The 16,307-nt window shown below is 42.0% G+C and overlaps 1 protein-coding gene across 1 annotated transcript in view; it reads left to right on the top strand.

The window, feature by feature from the left end:
• Positions 1 to 224: 224 nt before the first annotated feature.
• itgb5 (integrin, beta 5) overlaps positions 225 to 16,307 on the top strand; it is a 70,839-nt gene continuing 54,756 nt past the window's right edge. Inside the window, exons 1-9 of the mRNA XM_039817930.1 lie at positions 225 to 966; positions 2,029 to 2,116; positions 2,299 to 2,506; positions 2,652 to 2,901; positions 4,194 to 4,362; positions 8,444 to 8,605; positions 10,744 to 10,839; positions 10,954 to 11,043; positions 14,569 to 14,703. Coding sequence (XP_039673864.1) covers positions 890 to 966; positions 2,029 to 2,116; positions 2,299 to 2,506; positions 2,652 to 2,901; positions 4,194 to 4,362; positions 8,444 to 8,605; positions 10,744 to 10,839; positions 10,954 to 11,043; positions 14,569 to 14,703 — 1,275 coding nt within the window. The 5' untranslated portion in view covers positions 225 to 889. The remainder of the gene's footprint in view (positions 967 to 2,028; positions 2,117 to 2,298; positions 2,507 to 2,651; positions 2,902 to 4,193; positions 4,363 to 8,443; positions 8,606 to 10,743; positions 10,840 to 10,953; positions 11,044 to 14,568; positions 14,704 to 16,307) is intronic.

Here is a 16,307-nt window from a genome sequence, read left to right as displayed (position 1 = left end):
AATAAAACTTTCCTCTTATTTGTCAAAATAAGCGTGTGACCCGTTTCGACAACGCCCAAAGAATCGATAACAACCTGATTTGAAAGGAAGAATCTGAATAGGACGAGGCCCAACCCTACTGCTAGTGGTGTCTCTGTGGACTCCAGCAACAGATCCTTGACCCCTGACATCCTGTAGCACTCGTTAGGAGTCCCCACTAGGTGGCTAACTAACTCAACTGAAGGCAGCTGGCTGTGCGGGGTGTCAGCCACAATCTGCTGCCAACAGTTCGACCAGGAGTCCAACCAAGCAACGAACGGGTTAATGTAATCCCTGGTTGGAAATGGGCGGAGACTCCAGCTGGGACGCAAAGAGGACACACCGGAGAGGCAACAATCAAATCTGGAGAAGAAAGTCGCTGCTGGAGTTGTATTTATTTATTTATCTGTTGGATTTATTTTTTTGGGTTTCCTCTTCCACTTCACCTTTGCAAGTGGAAGTTTTTTTTTTGATCGTATCGGACCGAAAAGTGCCATGAAATCGATGGGAATGTTTTGGGAGTTGCTGTCAGCTATGGGTTAGTGAAGACACACGGAAGGCTGTTGTAGAGGCGTCCCAACCGGAGGAACTCAAGGAGCGGATCGACGGGACTGCGTGGAGCGCTGCCTTTCGGCATTACTTTTAAAACGATGGAAAAGTCTCCCTGCATTTCCACGGATTCTTCATTATGAGCCGAAAATAAGCGCTTCGGTGGAGCGGAGATGGTCTGAATACACTCTGCCGTTGTGGTTTGCACACATCAACAGGACTGAACCCAACGAGCGGTCTGATGGTGTAATAAACCGGTGTCAGCTGCGAGTAGAGATTCGAATCTGGTTACGACGCGTTGATAAACACGCCGAGTGACGCCATGTGGAGCCCGGGGACGTGGATGTGGCGAGCGGCTCTGTGCTGCATGCTTCTGGAAACATTTCTGCACACTGCGAGGTAGTAAAGCTTATTGTTTGCATAACACTGCCATTCCATCCATTGTTTTTTTTTTGTAATTAAACAATTACATTTCAGGATATTAATAGAAATAAATAGTTATTATGATATCGTGATATGAGAACTAGATATCTTTTTTGGATATTATTAGGCTTTTCCTGGTTTTAAAGGCTGCATTACAGTAAAGTGATGTCATTTTCTGAACTTACCAGACTGTTCTAGCTGTTCTATTATTTGCCTTTACCCACTTAGTCATTATATCCACATTACTGATGATTATTTATCAAAAATCTCATTGTGTAAATATTTTGTGAAAGCATCAATAGTCGCCACTACAATATCGTGGCGATATCGAAGTATTTGGTAAAAAATATTGTGATATTTGATTTTCTCCATATCGCCCAGCCCTAAAACACGCCACGCACACACACACACACACACACACACACACACACACACACACACACACACACACAAAAAAAAAACTTGCATGTCCCTATTGGCATTTAGGTCAAAGGAATATAACAAGTATGAAAATGTCAAGGTCAACACATTAGACACTGACTAACCTGAAAATGTAGAAACACCCCCAAGATGTCATGCAAACTTCCTTGGTGAATATTATGAGTAATAGTTTGCAGTGTGTCAGATTTTGCTGGCTGCGGTTTGTGTTTTATTGAGCTACATTACCGTGCGATGTCAACACATTTCATCGTCTCATTCCCACATAGATAGAAACTCTAGAAACATCCTATAATATAGCGCACTCCAGTGCAACACCCCAAACTACAGCTTCAAACGTGACCACAGGGCCGAATGAACTCCTCTCAGGCTAACTGCCAACCAAAACGAAAGTAATAACTTTCACAAAGTGAGTATTGGATTGGATTACTTATTATTGCATTACAGTGCACAGGGGGATTCTGTTTTATTGTTTCTGGTCTCTAACTTCAAGTCCTTATGGAAATATATTAGTGATTTTTTTTTTTTTTTTTTTTTTTTTTTTTCAGTTCACTCTCCGTGCTAACTGTCCCTGTCTATGATCTCTTCCCACCCCTTCTCAGGTCTTAACATGTGTATGAGCGGCAGCGCTACCTCCTGTGAAGAATGCCTCCTGATCCACCCCAGTTGCGCCTGGTGCGCACAAGAGGTATAACTCGCCTGCTGCATTATTTTCAGAATTTGAGCGCCGTGCAGAGAGCGTACCGTTTCCACAGAGGTGAAATCATTATTGTAGGCCACACGTGTCCTATTTCAACCCCTTCCGTAATCCTTTCTTGACTCGCAACAGTCCGTAACGCAAGGTTTGTGGTGTTTTTTTCCGTCCTTCAGGAGTTCGGGAGGGGGCGGACTCTGACGTCACGGTGCGATTTGAGTCCAAACCTGCAGAAGAGGGGCTGCGAGGCGCGGTTCATCGAGTACCCCACCAGCAGCATCTCTGTCCTGCAGAACATGCCTCTGAGCTCTAAAGGCTCCGGCTTGACGCAGTATGGCGTCGTCCAGATTATGCCTCAGAAGATCTCTCTCAGCCTGCGGCCAGGTACACACAGAGACATTTAGAGTCCGGGCCAACCGTTGCACATAAAAAGTTTTCTTATGAATAATACAAAGCTTCCCTTCCTCGACTCTTACGTGCTTTTTGTGAGCGAACCAGCTGACCGATTCTTTCCACCCGCCTTATCCAGGAGACCAGACGTGGTTTGGGCTGCAGGTGCGGCAGGTGGAGGACTACCCAGTGGATCTCTACTACCTGATGGACCTCTCGCTTTCCATGAAAGACGATCTGGACACCATCCGTAACTTGGGCACCAAGCTGGCTCTAGAGATGAGCAAGCTCACCAGCAACTTCAGGCTGGGCTTTGGCTCCTTTGTGGACAAAAACATGTCCCCCTTCTCCTACACAGCATCCAAGTATCAGGAGAATCCATGCAATGGGTGGGTAGTGGCAGCAGGATGTTTGAAGTAGGGCGATGCGTATATGACTTTTGGATTCAAATTTTAACGGACGTAATAATAGTATAGGTATGTCAGCTAGGGCTGGGCAATATATCGATATTATATTGATATTGTGATATGAGACTAGATATCGTCTTAGATTTTGGATATTGTAACATCATAAAATGACATAAGTGTTGTCTTTTCCTGGTTTTAAAGGCTACATTACAGTAACGTGATGTCATTTTCCGAACTAACCAGACTGTTCTAGCTGTTCTATTATTTGCCTTTACCCACTTAGTCATTATATCCACATTACTGGTGATTTTTTTTATCTAAACTCTCATTTTATAAATAGTTTGTGAAAGCACCAGCAATCACCCGTACAATATCGCCGAAATATTGACATAGATGTAGTTGGTCAAAAATATTTTGATATTAGATTATTTTTTTTCATATCGCCCAGCCCTAATGTCAGCTCAGTTTAAATGTGGCCCCACCAACAGGACTGTGTGAGGTTGAGTTTAAGAACTGCTCTCTTCGTGACGTAAACGGGGCAACAGAAACATGAAAGGGAAATCCTGAAACATTAATTTACACGGACCCACACATTCTATTTCTGTGCATTCATGAATCATTTATGGTTAGATATCCCGCAGCTGCGAGGATAAGAGATTTTTCAGATTCGATAAAAGCCGCGCGAATAAGCAGCTCTGCAAGATGGCCCCTCTCCTCCCGCGCTCCTCAGAGCTGTTGATGAGGGCAAACTGAAAGGGAGCAGAACAGATAAGAGGGCGAAAAAAAGCGGTGGCACACGATGTTTGCCCCGGAGGTGAGACTGCACAGCACTAACTCAGCGCCCAGCATCACGCATCGCTTCCCATCTAGGTTAGGGCCTTGGTTGGGTTGCATGGGTGTGTGTGTGTGTGTGTCAGTCACACAGTGAGTAAAGACAGGGGAATAATAAAAGGGATAGATGACAGCATTTTTGACCCCTAAGCAAGCCAGCTCACTTCTGCCATTGCTCATCCTGTATATACAAGAAGAGATTTACATTTTAAGCTGTTATCAAAGTAAACCTGGTCTAAAATCATGCTGCTAGGGTTGATGCAAATATTTCATTAATGTCGTACGAATCAATTCAGCTTTATCACGTCCGTGTAAATAAATGGCACAGATAAGCCGAGGTCAGACGTTTTTTTTTTTTTTTTTGCTGCTTTGAATATTGCCGTGATGTGACTTTCAGAGGAAATATGTCTGGATCTCTACCTTTTTTGTGTCGCCCTGCACAGATACAAACTGTTCCCCAACTGTGTCCCCACCTTCGGTTTCCGCCACATCCTCTCGCTGACCGATAAAGTGGACCGTTTTAACGAGGAGGTGCAGAAGCAGATGGTATCTCGCAACCGGGACGCGCCCGAGGGCGGATTCGACGCCATCCTGCAGGCTGCTGTTTGTAAGGTGACGGGTGACTTGTTTCTGCTCGATGGTGTTTTAAGCCCCACCGTCGACTTCAAGGCACCTAACCCTAACCTTAACCCTAACCCTTGCACCTTGCCATGCAGCGCTGCCTGGAAGACGACGTTGGGGGCTTAAAACACCAAACACCCTCATTTCTTGATCACTTCTCTTCATAGAGGCTTACATTTATCCAGTATTGAGAAGCACCCTGACTTGGCTTCACTGAGTGACGGTTAGGGTTGGGTACCGAAACGCGGTGCCAATAGGGTACCGGTTCCGACGTAAACGGTAGTGACGATGAAATCATTTAAATTTGACCATATGGCCTTAGCAATAAACAAGCCGTTCTTTAATGTCGCCAACTGTCGTTTTGTGCTCCTTTTTTTTTTATATTATATACATTATAAATATATTATATATATTTCGGTTTAGGCATCGGCACCGTTTTAAAAGTATCGTTTTAGCATCGGTATCAGAAAAAAAAAAAGGGGGCGCCCTCTAGCTCACCCAGTAAGAGCATTCGCCCCATGTAGGCTGAGTCCTGCAGCGGCGCGGGTTCGAATCCGACCTGCTGCCCTTTGCTGCGTGTCATCCCCATCTCTCTCCCCCTTTCATGTCTATCCACTGTCACTGTAATAAAGGGAAAAGCCCCCAAAAAATAATCAAAAAAGAAAAAACCCAAACGATACCCAGCCCTAGTGACGAAACACATTTAGTTCAGAATGAGGGGAAAGCCGCTGTTAAACTACTGAGATGCCCCCGTGACAAGCGTCTGGCCTATTTGCCCGTTAATTAAAAGCACCAGGGGGGATAGACAGGAAGTACAGTCTGGTGCAGCTGGTTAAACATGAGGACGAGTCCCTCGCAGGCCCAGTCATATCCCTGGTTTCCTCTCCCTGGTTAATTGTTTTCTACAGGAAGAGAATGACTCCCTCCAAGTAGCTCCTGCCTTGTAATTTCCTCGTGCTGCACTATTTCAAACACTCACTGGTTAGGAGGCAGGGCTGGGTCACTCCTGTTTTTTTTTTATGTTTTTTTTTTTTTTTAAATTGAGTGTAAGTCAGGTCTGCATTTTAATTTCAAGGTTAGCACATGAATATAGAATAAATAAATGGAATTAGAGCGTAATTACTGTTTGTTTTTTTTCCTCAACCTGAACCCTATTTTCCTATGTTTTTGTGTGTAAGTAAGCAATCTTTGAAATTGGTCCAATATTAAGCGTGAACACTGTAACCGGCAGCCACAGACCGGGCTGCACTGTAGCCCTATGGGGCAAATGTGCATCGTCAATTTTGTCCACTAAAAGTGCTGTTTTTTCCACTGATAGGCTCAGATTAATATTCTAAGTGTCTGACAACATTATGGAAATTATCCCTACAGAGATAGACCTTTTTAAAACCTCTTTGAGACCTTTCTGTTTAACCAGAAACCGCTCTGAGGTCACTAGCGCTAAACCCACCAGACTCCATTTAAAAAAGCAATACTTTTAGCGTGTATAGAGCAAACGTATTTTCACATGTAAATTGGTAAACTATGTGTTTATTTGGTAACACTTTACATGAAGGTATCGACATAATCGTGACATGACACTGTCATAACTATGACGTGACACTGTCATGAACGTGTCATAAACCTTATAAACAAGTCATTAACGTTTATGACTTCTGTCATTAAGTGTCATTTGGTTTTCGTCATGACAAGTTGACATTGTTTGGGTTGTCTTGATTATGACAACTTGACATTAATCAAAGTGACATTACCAGAAGTAGTCTTGGTCACGACAAGTTGACATTCAATTTGTTTGCGATGTCTTTGTAACGACAACTTGACATTAACCAGGATGGCATTACCAGATGATGTCTTTGTAATGACATCTTGACATAATGCCATCCTGTTTAATGTCAAGTTGTCTTAATAAGGACACTCCAAAGAAATGTAATGTCAAGTTGTCATGACAAATACATCCTCTGGTAATGTCATCCTGGTTAATGTCAAATTGTCATTACAAAGACATCCCAAACCAATTGAATGTCAACTTCGCGGATGTTTTTATGTTTAAAAAAGGATCTTATTCTTTAACAGGAAGGTCATCCTCCTTAGAAATCCTTTCCATAATGTTGTCAGACACTTAGAATAATAATCAGTCCGTCAGCAGCAAAACAGCACTTTTGTGAACATAAATACAAGCTGGATAATTGCCCTGTTAACTTACAATGCAGCCTGTTTCACCGCTGCCGACTGCAGCGATCTCGCTTAATACTGGACATAAGTCAAAGATTGTTGTTCCCATCAGTCACTTAGACACAAAAACATAGGAAAATAGGGTCGAAGGTCGAAAAAAAATGGTAGTAAAAAATATATATATATATATATTTATTTATTTATTTATTTAATGGGAGAAAAGCAAATTTGCTGTTATGCAGCATAGATAGATGGATGGATGGATGGATACTTTATTCTTCCTGAAGGAAATTTTAGGCATCCAGTAGCTTAGACAACCATAACACAACAAACACACGTACACACATATATCTATCTTACTAGGGGGAATTCTAGAAGCAGACAATATTGATTCATCATCTTTTTATTTTGTAAAAATCCTAGTAGAGATGATTTTGACTTAAGTTTTCGCTGGCTTTGTCTACGAGTTGAGCACAGTTTATTTCCCTGCAACATAACTGCTTTCCCAAATCACAGGAAATGGTTCTCGGTGTGTGTGAAGCTCAGCCTTCTCACACAACATATTTTCTCTTTTGCTAAACCCTTGCTAAAGTTCCTCTTGAAAGAGGCCTTTGATAGGGGCATCCACAGCTCCATTGTATACTTTCCAGGCCACATAATGAACTGAAGGATTACAAAATCCCTCTCTTCAGTGGCTGAAATGTTACGCGTTAGTCAACGCTCTGTCAATTGCTCACTTTGCCCTTGCCTGATGTTTCCTATTGATAATGGCCAGGAATGGAACTGCGGCAGAAAACTAGCTGTTACACTCTCACTGTTTTGTGAGTGTTTGGATCGGTGATTGTGGAGCTTGTGGAAAGTGATAATGACTTTTTAGGGTAGGGTAGAAAGCCGTTTACTATATGTGTTGATAAGTTGTTTCCGTCCTCTGTAATTGGAATGCCTCCACACATACGGGCTCTTCCAAATCATCCTTTGGTGCATTCCTAATAATCAGGGATGCACCGAATCCAAGATTTGGCTTCGGATTTGTTGAAATAGTGGAATTTTTTTCCCACCGAACCCTACGCTTGCACTACGGGAAGGTGTTTACGTAAGTGGAGCGTTCAATGCAGTAGGCTGTGAGAAAGTGAAAATGGAACTCGTGAGCAAAAGAAGTGTTGTTAGGCAGTACTTTCAGTCAAAAGAAGGTGTAGTGACTAAGTCCTATACTTAGCCGCTACTGGTTGCTAATTGCAATTATTGTTTCTAACGTGTACTCAGACAAAATGATATCCAGTCCTTTCCAATAGAATGCATTTTGCGTAGTTTTTTTTTTTTCTGCGTCCTTATAGCGTTCATTTACAATAAATAATAAGTCATATAAAGTCCCATAAACAACATAAGCCGAGCACTCCTCTTCTTCAATTAACAACACCTGTTTGCATCAATACAGGAACTTAAATTACCCAAGCCAGTCTAGGCCTTGTGGCTTGGAGGACAACAACTCATATGGCTCCTACAGAAGGAGATTCAAGTCCAGCTACATGTTCAATTTGCATATGCTGATTTGTTATACACAACATCGCCGCTGTTTTTGCATATGAAACATCCGAAAGGAACTTCAGGTACGGCAAAGGAAGGACAGGAAAGGACAAAAATACACTGCTGTGGACGTTGTTTACTTCATTAATGTGTTTACTGTGTTAACGAACTGAGGATGGGAGTAGGATTCGGTATTCGGATTCAGTAGAATCTTAACCAGTGGATTCGGTATTCGGCCGAACCCCAAAAAATCTGGATTCGGTGCATCCCTACTAATAATCAGATCAAATAACAGTAACAGGATTAGATTAACCTTACAGCATATGCAAGTAGGATACAAAAACTCAGTTCCTATTCTGCTGTACCCTGTAAACAGGAGGAGATAGGTTGGAGGAAGGAGGCCTACCACCTGCTGGTGTTCGCCACAGACGATGTCCCTCACCTTGCTCTGGACGGCAGGCTGGGAGGCCTCGTCCAGCCGCACGATGGACAGTGTCACCTCAATGAGGACAATGAGTACAGCGCTTCCGAAAAGATGGTAAGAAGAGCTGCCCTTTCTGTTTTGCTCACAAACAGAGCAGTGTTTTTTTTTGTTTTTTTTTTATATACCGAAGGTAGTCTCGTATTGCCAGACCTTCCTCCACAGCAATGCGGAGGAGGGTCTGGCTAATCCACACAGCATTCCCGGGATGGGAGAAAAAAAACGTGCTCAGGTTTATTGGCATTTCTTTAAACCAATTGCAATCGTCGTGGGCGATGCTAAGCGCCGGACGGAGCCACGGCGCCTCTGCTAAATAGCCTCGGGAAGGAACTTGTTTTGGTGAATCGCTAATATTTTAACAAATTAATAGACTTTTATGAAACTCGAAGATCACAGATCTCCACCAAGGCACGTCCTATCTCACAATGTCAATGTCACCGATTATTCCAACACCACATGAATGCAGCACCCCATCCGGCAATGTTAACGAAAGTGAAAAATAATTTGTGTATCCGCCCTTTGATTCAGTTTCACTCCCAAAATGTATTGGGATCTTCCCATTGGCCCTTCCACCAATCATGTTTCTTGAAAATCGGGGCCGGTAGCTTTTCTTTAATCCTGCTGACGGACCGACGGACAAAGACACACACAAACCAACGTCAAACATAACCTCCTTGGTGGAGGTAATAAAACATACATTAACTAGTATCCTTAAGAGAAAAAGAGGAGCACTGTTATTTTTCAGCAACACGATGCATAAAACAGTCCTATGTCAACTTTGTACTAGCTACTCATTTTTAAATTTTAAACCTAAGTGGAATTATCTTTTATATAGATATTTTATAGCAAGAAATTCACTCTGCAGCTTTAAATTGTCTAAGTTGAAACCTGGAACTTGCTGTAACACTCATTGCCATTGTTCAATAAACCTCAGATACTTTTCCGTACAAAAACACAACTGTTAAGGGACATTGGAATGTCCAGTGTTTACTTAAAGAATGACTAAAAGATCCTCTGATTTGTTGAACTTGCTACCTTTTTATTTATTTATTTATTCTTTTTGTGGATTACTGGCTCCACTTGGCCCTCATCTAAGCATTGATTCCTGGATTTGAGTTCATTTGACGTCCAATATGTTTGCTAAATCCGTCTTTATTTCAAAGAGAGGCTCAAGTGAATTCAGCTGAAGTAAAATGAGGCATTTTTTGAATTCTTAGTCAACCTGGCAGCTTGAAGAAGAACACATGCTTATTAATAGCACCAGCCAGCGGGGGTAATTGCCGAGGGAAGGGCCAGTATAGACGGCCACACCTGGAGGCTGCCAGTAAAACTCCTGAATAGACTGTTGACTTAAATACACAGCTCAGGAGCATGCAGAGGTACATATTTCTCTTTTAAAAGAAAAAAAAATCTCTGCTCCACATTTTCAACCAAACTCTTCCAATCGACACATATATGATATGATATGATAATGCTAATCAGGAGCCAATGGATTGTTTTTGTTAGCCCGAAAAGAATGAAAGGCTGACTTACTTAGTTCACATGCCACATGACTAATGCTATAATAACCGATGAATATCACGTGGACAGCACTGTGCTCCTATTTAATCGATCCCGATTTATTTTCCACAAAAAGCACAACATTAAAAGCCTGATTGATAGACTGAAGAGCTAACGGTGTAGAAATTCTGTTTATAAAAGGAAATAATTTACCTTTTAACCCCAGTCCTGTGATGCTTTAAACAAGTCGCAATGCTTTCTCTTTCTCTTTGTGGGACACACAGTTCCACATTTCTGTTTTTGACTGAGAGCGCTGGATTTATAAGTGATCACTGGAAGTTTATTTATTTATTTTTTAACAAAAAAAATGTCAGTGGGGACTAAAACGAACCCAATGAAAATAACCACATCTCAAAGTGCAAATCTGGAATGCTCTCAGACTCTCACTGTGACGCTGAAATGTGATTTTTATTTTTTAAAAAGAGCTCTTGTCTAAAAGAAGAAAGCAAAAAACATTTATCTGGGTTCACAGGGCCCGCAGAGCAATGTAAACACCACACCGGGGTCAGAAGAGCATCAGCATCCGTTAGCTTGCTCCCTGACTGTGAGCTCTATACTCCGTATGTGTGGATGAAAGCACCCATAAAGCACCCATAAAGGCCTCTTGCCATCTCTCTCTCTCTCTCTCTCTACAGGACTACCCCTCTCTGGCTCTTCTGGGGGAGAAACTGGCGGAAAATAACATCTTTCTCATCTTTGCAGTGACAAAACGGCTGTACGTTATTTATAAGGTACTTATGATTAAGGATTTTGATCATTTATTCTTAAAGTACACCTACTTTTCCTGTTAACTACACTGTACAGTCAGGTCACTAATGCTGCCTCTTATTTCTTCCCTGCCAAAGGATTTTACTGCACTCATACCTGGTACTACAGTCGAAATCCTGGACCAGGACTCCAAGAATGTCATTCAGCTGATCGTCGCAGCTTACAACGTGAGTAATTGAAAAGCTGCGGCGGTGTGACTGTCGGTGGGTCGGTTTCCTGTTTGTGCGCGTGCGTGTTTGTGAGCGTCAAGTAAAAGAGACAAAGAGGGATTTGAGAAGAAAGATAAGGAGAGGGGGAGGAAAAGGAAGCAAATTCTTCCCAGTACTGTGACACTGTTAATGAGCACCAAGCTGGAGTTCTCGTTTCGGTGGGACAGGACAGGGGGGGGGGGTGCTGAAGTGGTTTTAACAGCTGACTTTGTAGCAAATTGGATTCTTTGTCGGATAGAAAACCATTAGTCGATTGAATCTATTAGTCGATCAACAGGAAAGTAATCCACAATTAGTGATCCTGTAAGTTACTAATCACTCTGTTTTAGCCACTCAAATGTGTTGAACATCTTTGGGTTTGGGCAAAGCATTTTAAAGGGAACCAGGAAAAAAAAACATATTTCTGGTAGAAAACTTATGTTTACTTTTTCAGACTTTTCCTTTTTTTTTTTTCTTCTTCTTCTTTCTAGCGAATTACTGGAAAATGTAACTTCCCCCCGGCCTCTGAAAAAGACTGGTGATGTGGTCCCTGGTCATTTTAGGACTGACATATCAACCAATCTTTTTAAACTTCTTAAAGATAGTTATATTTGGGTTTAAATGGCTGTAAGATTCAACATGTGTTAAATCTTACCGCAGCAGTTTGAGCTGTCTGGAGGTGAATTAGATCAGCTAGACATATAAAGGACTCTACATTAAAGATGGAGGTTAGAAATTGACCCACATACACACTTATGGCGCTTACCCACTGCTAGTGCCAGCTCGGCTCGGCACGGCCGCAGTGCCCCGTCATCCTTTCTCCATTGCAGATTTAGTACCGCCTCATGCCTGAGGTGAGCGTGGCTGGTCGTCATAGCGCCGCCGCCGGAAACTGCCGTGACCTAACGCAACACACACACACAGAACGTCGAAGGTGTGTGGTTTTTGACTCTCGGCATGTGGCTGTCGCCTCAGCCAGAAGACACATTTTGATTCAAAAGGAGCTGGAGGCAGCAAAAAAAATGGCGTGTTTGTTCACGCCCCCCCCCGTCTGTCGCTAGCAATGATGACGCAGTGATTAGTGACGATTCTCTCCGACCAATCAATGGTCTGCAGGTTTTCACGTCTCCTTTTGGTATCGCCTCAGCTCACCTGGAACCTCGACGGAGGTGATAATAAAAAATAGTACCTGTTACCAGGCACCTTTTTTGAATAATGGAAAACCAAAAAAGGCGAGTAGAGTCGAGTCGAGCAGGTACCATGTAATGGAAAAACGCTCTTGGATAATGTGTGATGTGTTATTATTATTATTATTATTATTATTATTATTATTATTATATTATTCTCTAGCATTGCCCACTTTTCTCTGTCTGGCCCCTAAACTGAGGCCTGAAGTTCATCTGATTGCCTGTCTTACGTGATTAATCTCTGTGTGTTTTTTTTTTTTTTAAACCAAAGTTGCTGAACTGAACTGCGTGTAGGCAACCTTTCCCGAAATGATTTCCTGTGTGGGTGGCTGTACAGATTTTTCCTTGCCTCAGTCAGGAGGAACTGCATCTTGTTTTGGCCCCGTGGTGGTGTGTTCTTTCTCTGCGACTGAAACAAACGCAGACTTGACACGCTCAGCATGTGGGAGTGAGCTCGAATGAAGCGCTTTGACTCCCGGCCTTATTAACATTCCAGCTGCCACATTATATCCACTACTCTGGGGCTGTTAGCTGGATAGGCTTTGCCAAACACTGCAAGGTTACGTTGTGTAACCGGCTTCATTTTTCTTCAAGTTTGACTGTGGCACAAAGCTGCTCCTTTCTGCGATTAGAGCAGCTGCATCAATTCCACAGTTGTCTCAGAAATAACTGCGATTAACAATAAAATGGTCTCTTTCAGTCAAAATGTATTAATAAATGTATTTATTTATCACTTTTTTTAACCCTCTTGTTGTCCTCGGGTCAAATTTGACCCATTTTCAAAAAGTTTCTATGTCAGAAATTTGGGTTTCTTTCAACCAAATTGTCCAAAAAAATAATGTAGATGGTTCCGTACAACCATTACTCTTTACAAGTAAAATTAATGATCAGTTCACTACTTTCAGTTGGGTGAAAAAAAATTGATAAAAGAACGTGTAAACTTTTTTTTATTTTTTAAAAGTGATTAAAAACAAACTTGGGGGAAAAAAGCTTAAATGATGAAAAAAAGTGAAAAAAAAGTAAAAAATCGACAAAAACATCCCAAAAAAAATCGTGGGGGAATAAAACGCTTTAAAAAACGCTAAAACAAAAAAAAGACCAATCGTGAAAAAAATACTACAACAAAGTGTGGATAAAGTTGACCAGTGTTGGAAAAACAAGTTTTAATTTAAAAGTGTGACCCAGAAAAACAAAAAGTTGCAGCGGGGGACACACAAAGACAACATAAGGGTTAAACAAATTCAAGTTTTGAATGAATTCCAGGATACACCTGTTGTGTATGTCACGGTCATGTGACCCAGATCATGTAATAACACAAGTACACAGCCAATGAGATAAAGGACTCTTTATTATCATCAAACATTTTTTTCTAACTGTATTCCCCCCGCCCCCTGACTTTTTTGGTGCTGTGAACGTGTATAGGGTCAAGTGCCAACAACTACAAATTTAGATAATACAAATATATAAGTCAGACCAATAATCACTTATATAATTACAATTTGGCCTATCGAAACAAAATCAACAGTTACCAGTCCTACGCCTTAAAACCTTAGCTAATGCTAGCAATTAATTTCGGTTAAACAAAGAAACCACAGTTACGTAAAAGAATCGACAATTAAAACCGTTCTCCTATAATTGTTACGGGCCTTGCCGTGATCGTGTTAACGGTCAGAAAAGTGTAAGTGTGTGTGTGTGTGTGTGTGTGTGTGTGTGTGTGTGTGTGTGTGTGTGTGTGTGTGTGTGTGTGTGTGTGAGAGCGCGAGCCCATGAGGGCATGCTTATCCATGTGATTTATCCTTGGCACAGTTACGGTGCAGTAAATGTGCCATGAGTGACTACAGATTAGGTCCGCACATGTTGCACAGAGCCGCACGCAGCTGGCATTGCAAACAGCCGTGGCTGTTTTCACATCCACACACACGCACAACCTGCCTCCATGCACAGCGCTTGCGGTTTTGGTAAGATTAACTATAAAAATGTGCCTAACCAAGGCAACACATTCTCCGTGTTTCACTCTTTTCCACGCGGTTACTCAGTTACAACAGTTACAGGCCTGAAAAGATACACTGAGGTGGCTTTAGTATAAATGCCTGCGTGGGAGGCGTCAATAGTGATGTGGCTCTAGGCTCAGGACACAGTCAAATGTTTTATGTGCACAGTGGTAACTGCTAGAAATCCTGCCGAGAAGCCTGAAAGGATTTATTTCACCATGCGCCAAAAGTAATTTTGTTTTAAAAAAAAAAAAAAAAAAAAAAAAACCCTGAGTCAGTAACCTGTACCAACAATCTCTGTGTGCTCCTGGGTGTGTTCTCCTCAGAACATCCGCTCTAAAGTGGAGCTGTCGGTGTGGGATCACCCAGAGGACATCAGCCTTTCCTTCACCGCCACCTGCCAGGATGGAAAGCCGCTGCCAGGCCTCAGGAAGTGTGCCGACTTGAAGATAGGAGACACTGTGAGTCCCGGCCCACGCTCTTCTCCTCTCTCTCTCACTTAGACTTAGACTTAGAAAAGAGGCAATTTGTTGTCCAGTACAGGCATATTGACACGTAATCCACAACACAAACATTGAACCAGACATCTACAGCACTGTTTATGTAACACATAACCTACACACATCAATACATAGAATACAATAAAAAGCAGTATGTTGCTCTTCACTAAAAGGCTTAATGTCATAAATAAATGAAGTCAGTCATACCCCTCCTTACATCTCATTTAACTGGGTTATTGCCATAGGAATGAATGTTTTTTGCAGCCTGTAGTATTGCAGCAGCCTGGTTGTCTTCAGCTACACCATTTTAGTCCTTTGTGACTTTACAGTCTTTATCAGTGGCTTTACGATCTTGGGGAAATGACTTACCGTGCTTGTCATCTTCAGGATGCCTGTCTTCGAATGAATGCGATTATTCCATGACTATGTTTTTGCTAAATGATTTTCTGAGAGCAGTGGCCTGTCAAGACGCATTATAATTTTTGATTTTGACCGATGAGCTGTTCAGGCTATGGCGTTGTCCTGGAAAAACAAACACGTATGTGACTTTTTTTTGTGTGAATAATGTGGCAAAATAGATTTTTAGGTCATGTCGTCCAGCCCTAATCCTTCTGCTCCGCTTAAAGAGTTGTTAATAACCACAGGCAATGACTAAAGAAAACAAGTTGTGACTTGGCAGTCTTGGCAGCAAACACTGTGTGACCCTTGAATCCTCTTAAAGGGAGTTCCTGTCTGGTGAAATCCAACCGAGATGGGGGAGGCTTTCTATTTTTTTTTTATTTTTTTTTTTATTGCTCTTACTGTAACCACAGAGACAGTGTTGGCACCTGAAAAGTAGCCACAGTAATGAAAGTCACTTTGACTGACTGAGTCTGTTGAGTGTGTGAGGTTCACTCCAGGACACACACACTTTGATACTCTCCCTACCAATCTTTTTGTTTATCCCGTAGGTGTGGATCTCAAATTGTATTTTTAACTGCTTATATCGCAGTGTTTCCTTTTTAGGATTTTTTTTTTTTTTAGCAGTGGGGGCAGGCCTGACCTTTTGCCTCACAACCATCAAGGCCGAGGATGAAGTTGGATTACTCCTGTGATCATTTCCCAGACTTGAGAAAACATTATAAACAGCTGTGCAGGGTTTTGGTGTCTGATACGCGTTCCGGCTCATAGATCGGTTACTCAAACTGGACTTTCTGGATCTGCTCGCTGGTACATGTACAGTAGCAACATGCCCACATTAACACAGCCCCGTGCATTTTATAAAACCATTTTGGTTTTATATCTAAACGTGTCCTCAGACGTGTCTCAGGACTTTTGTCCTTTGGCACTGTCGGCCCAGTCTCTGATATTCCACTGATAACCAGAAAAATATCCTGTTTAGAATAAAAATGCAAGGAATTTTCAGTTGGGTAGAGAGGGGTGGTGTAAACCTTTTGATAATCCGTTCAATAGGAAAATATTAGTTTAATGACCACCAAAACGCTTAATCCCAGTTGGAATATATACATTCGGTGACGTTACTTCTGGGAGCAAAACAAAACTGGTCTGTGACTGATACTACTTTT

Source organism: Perca fluviatilis, chromosome 12, assembly GCF_010015445.1.
Source record: "Perca fluviatilis chromosome 12, GENO_Pfluv_1.0, whole genome shotgun sequence".
NCBI lineage: Eukaryota > Metazoa > Chordata > Actinopteri > Perciformes > Percidae > Perca > Perca fluviatilis.
Note: the sequence above shows the minus strand (reverse complement) of the source record. Positions and strands in the feature narration are given on the sequence as shown.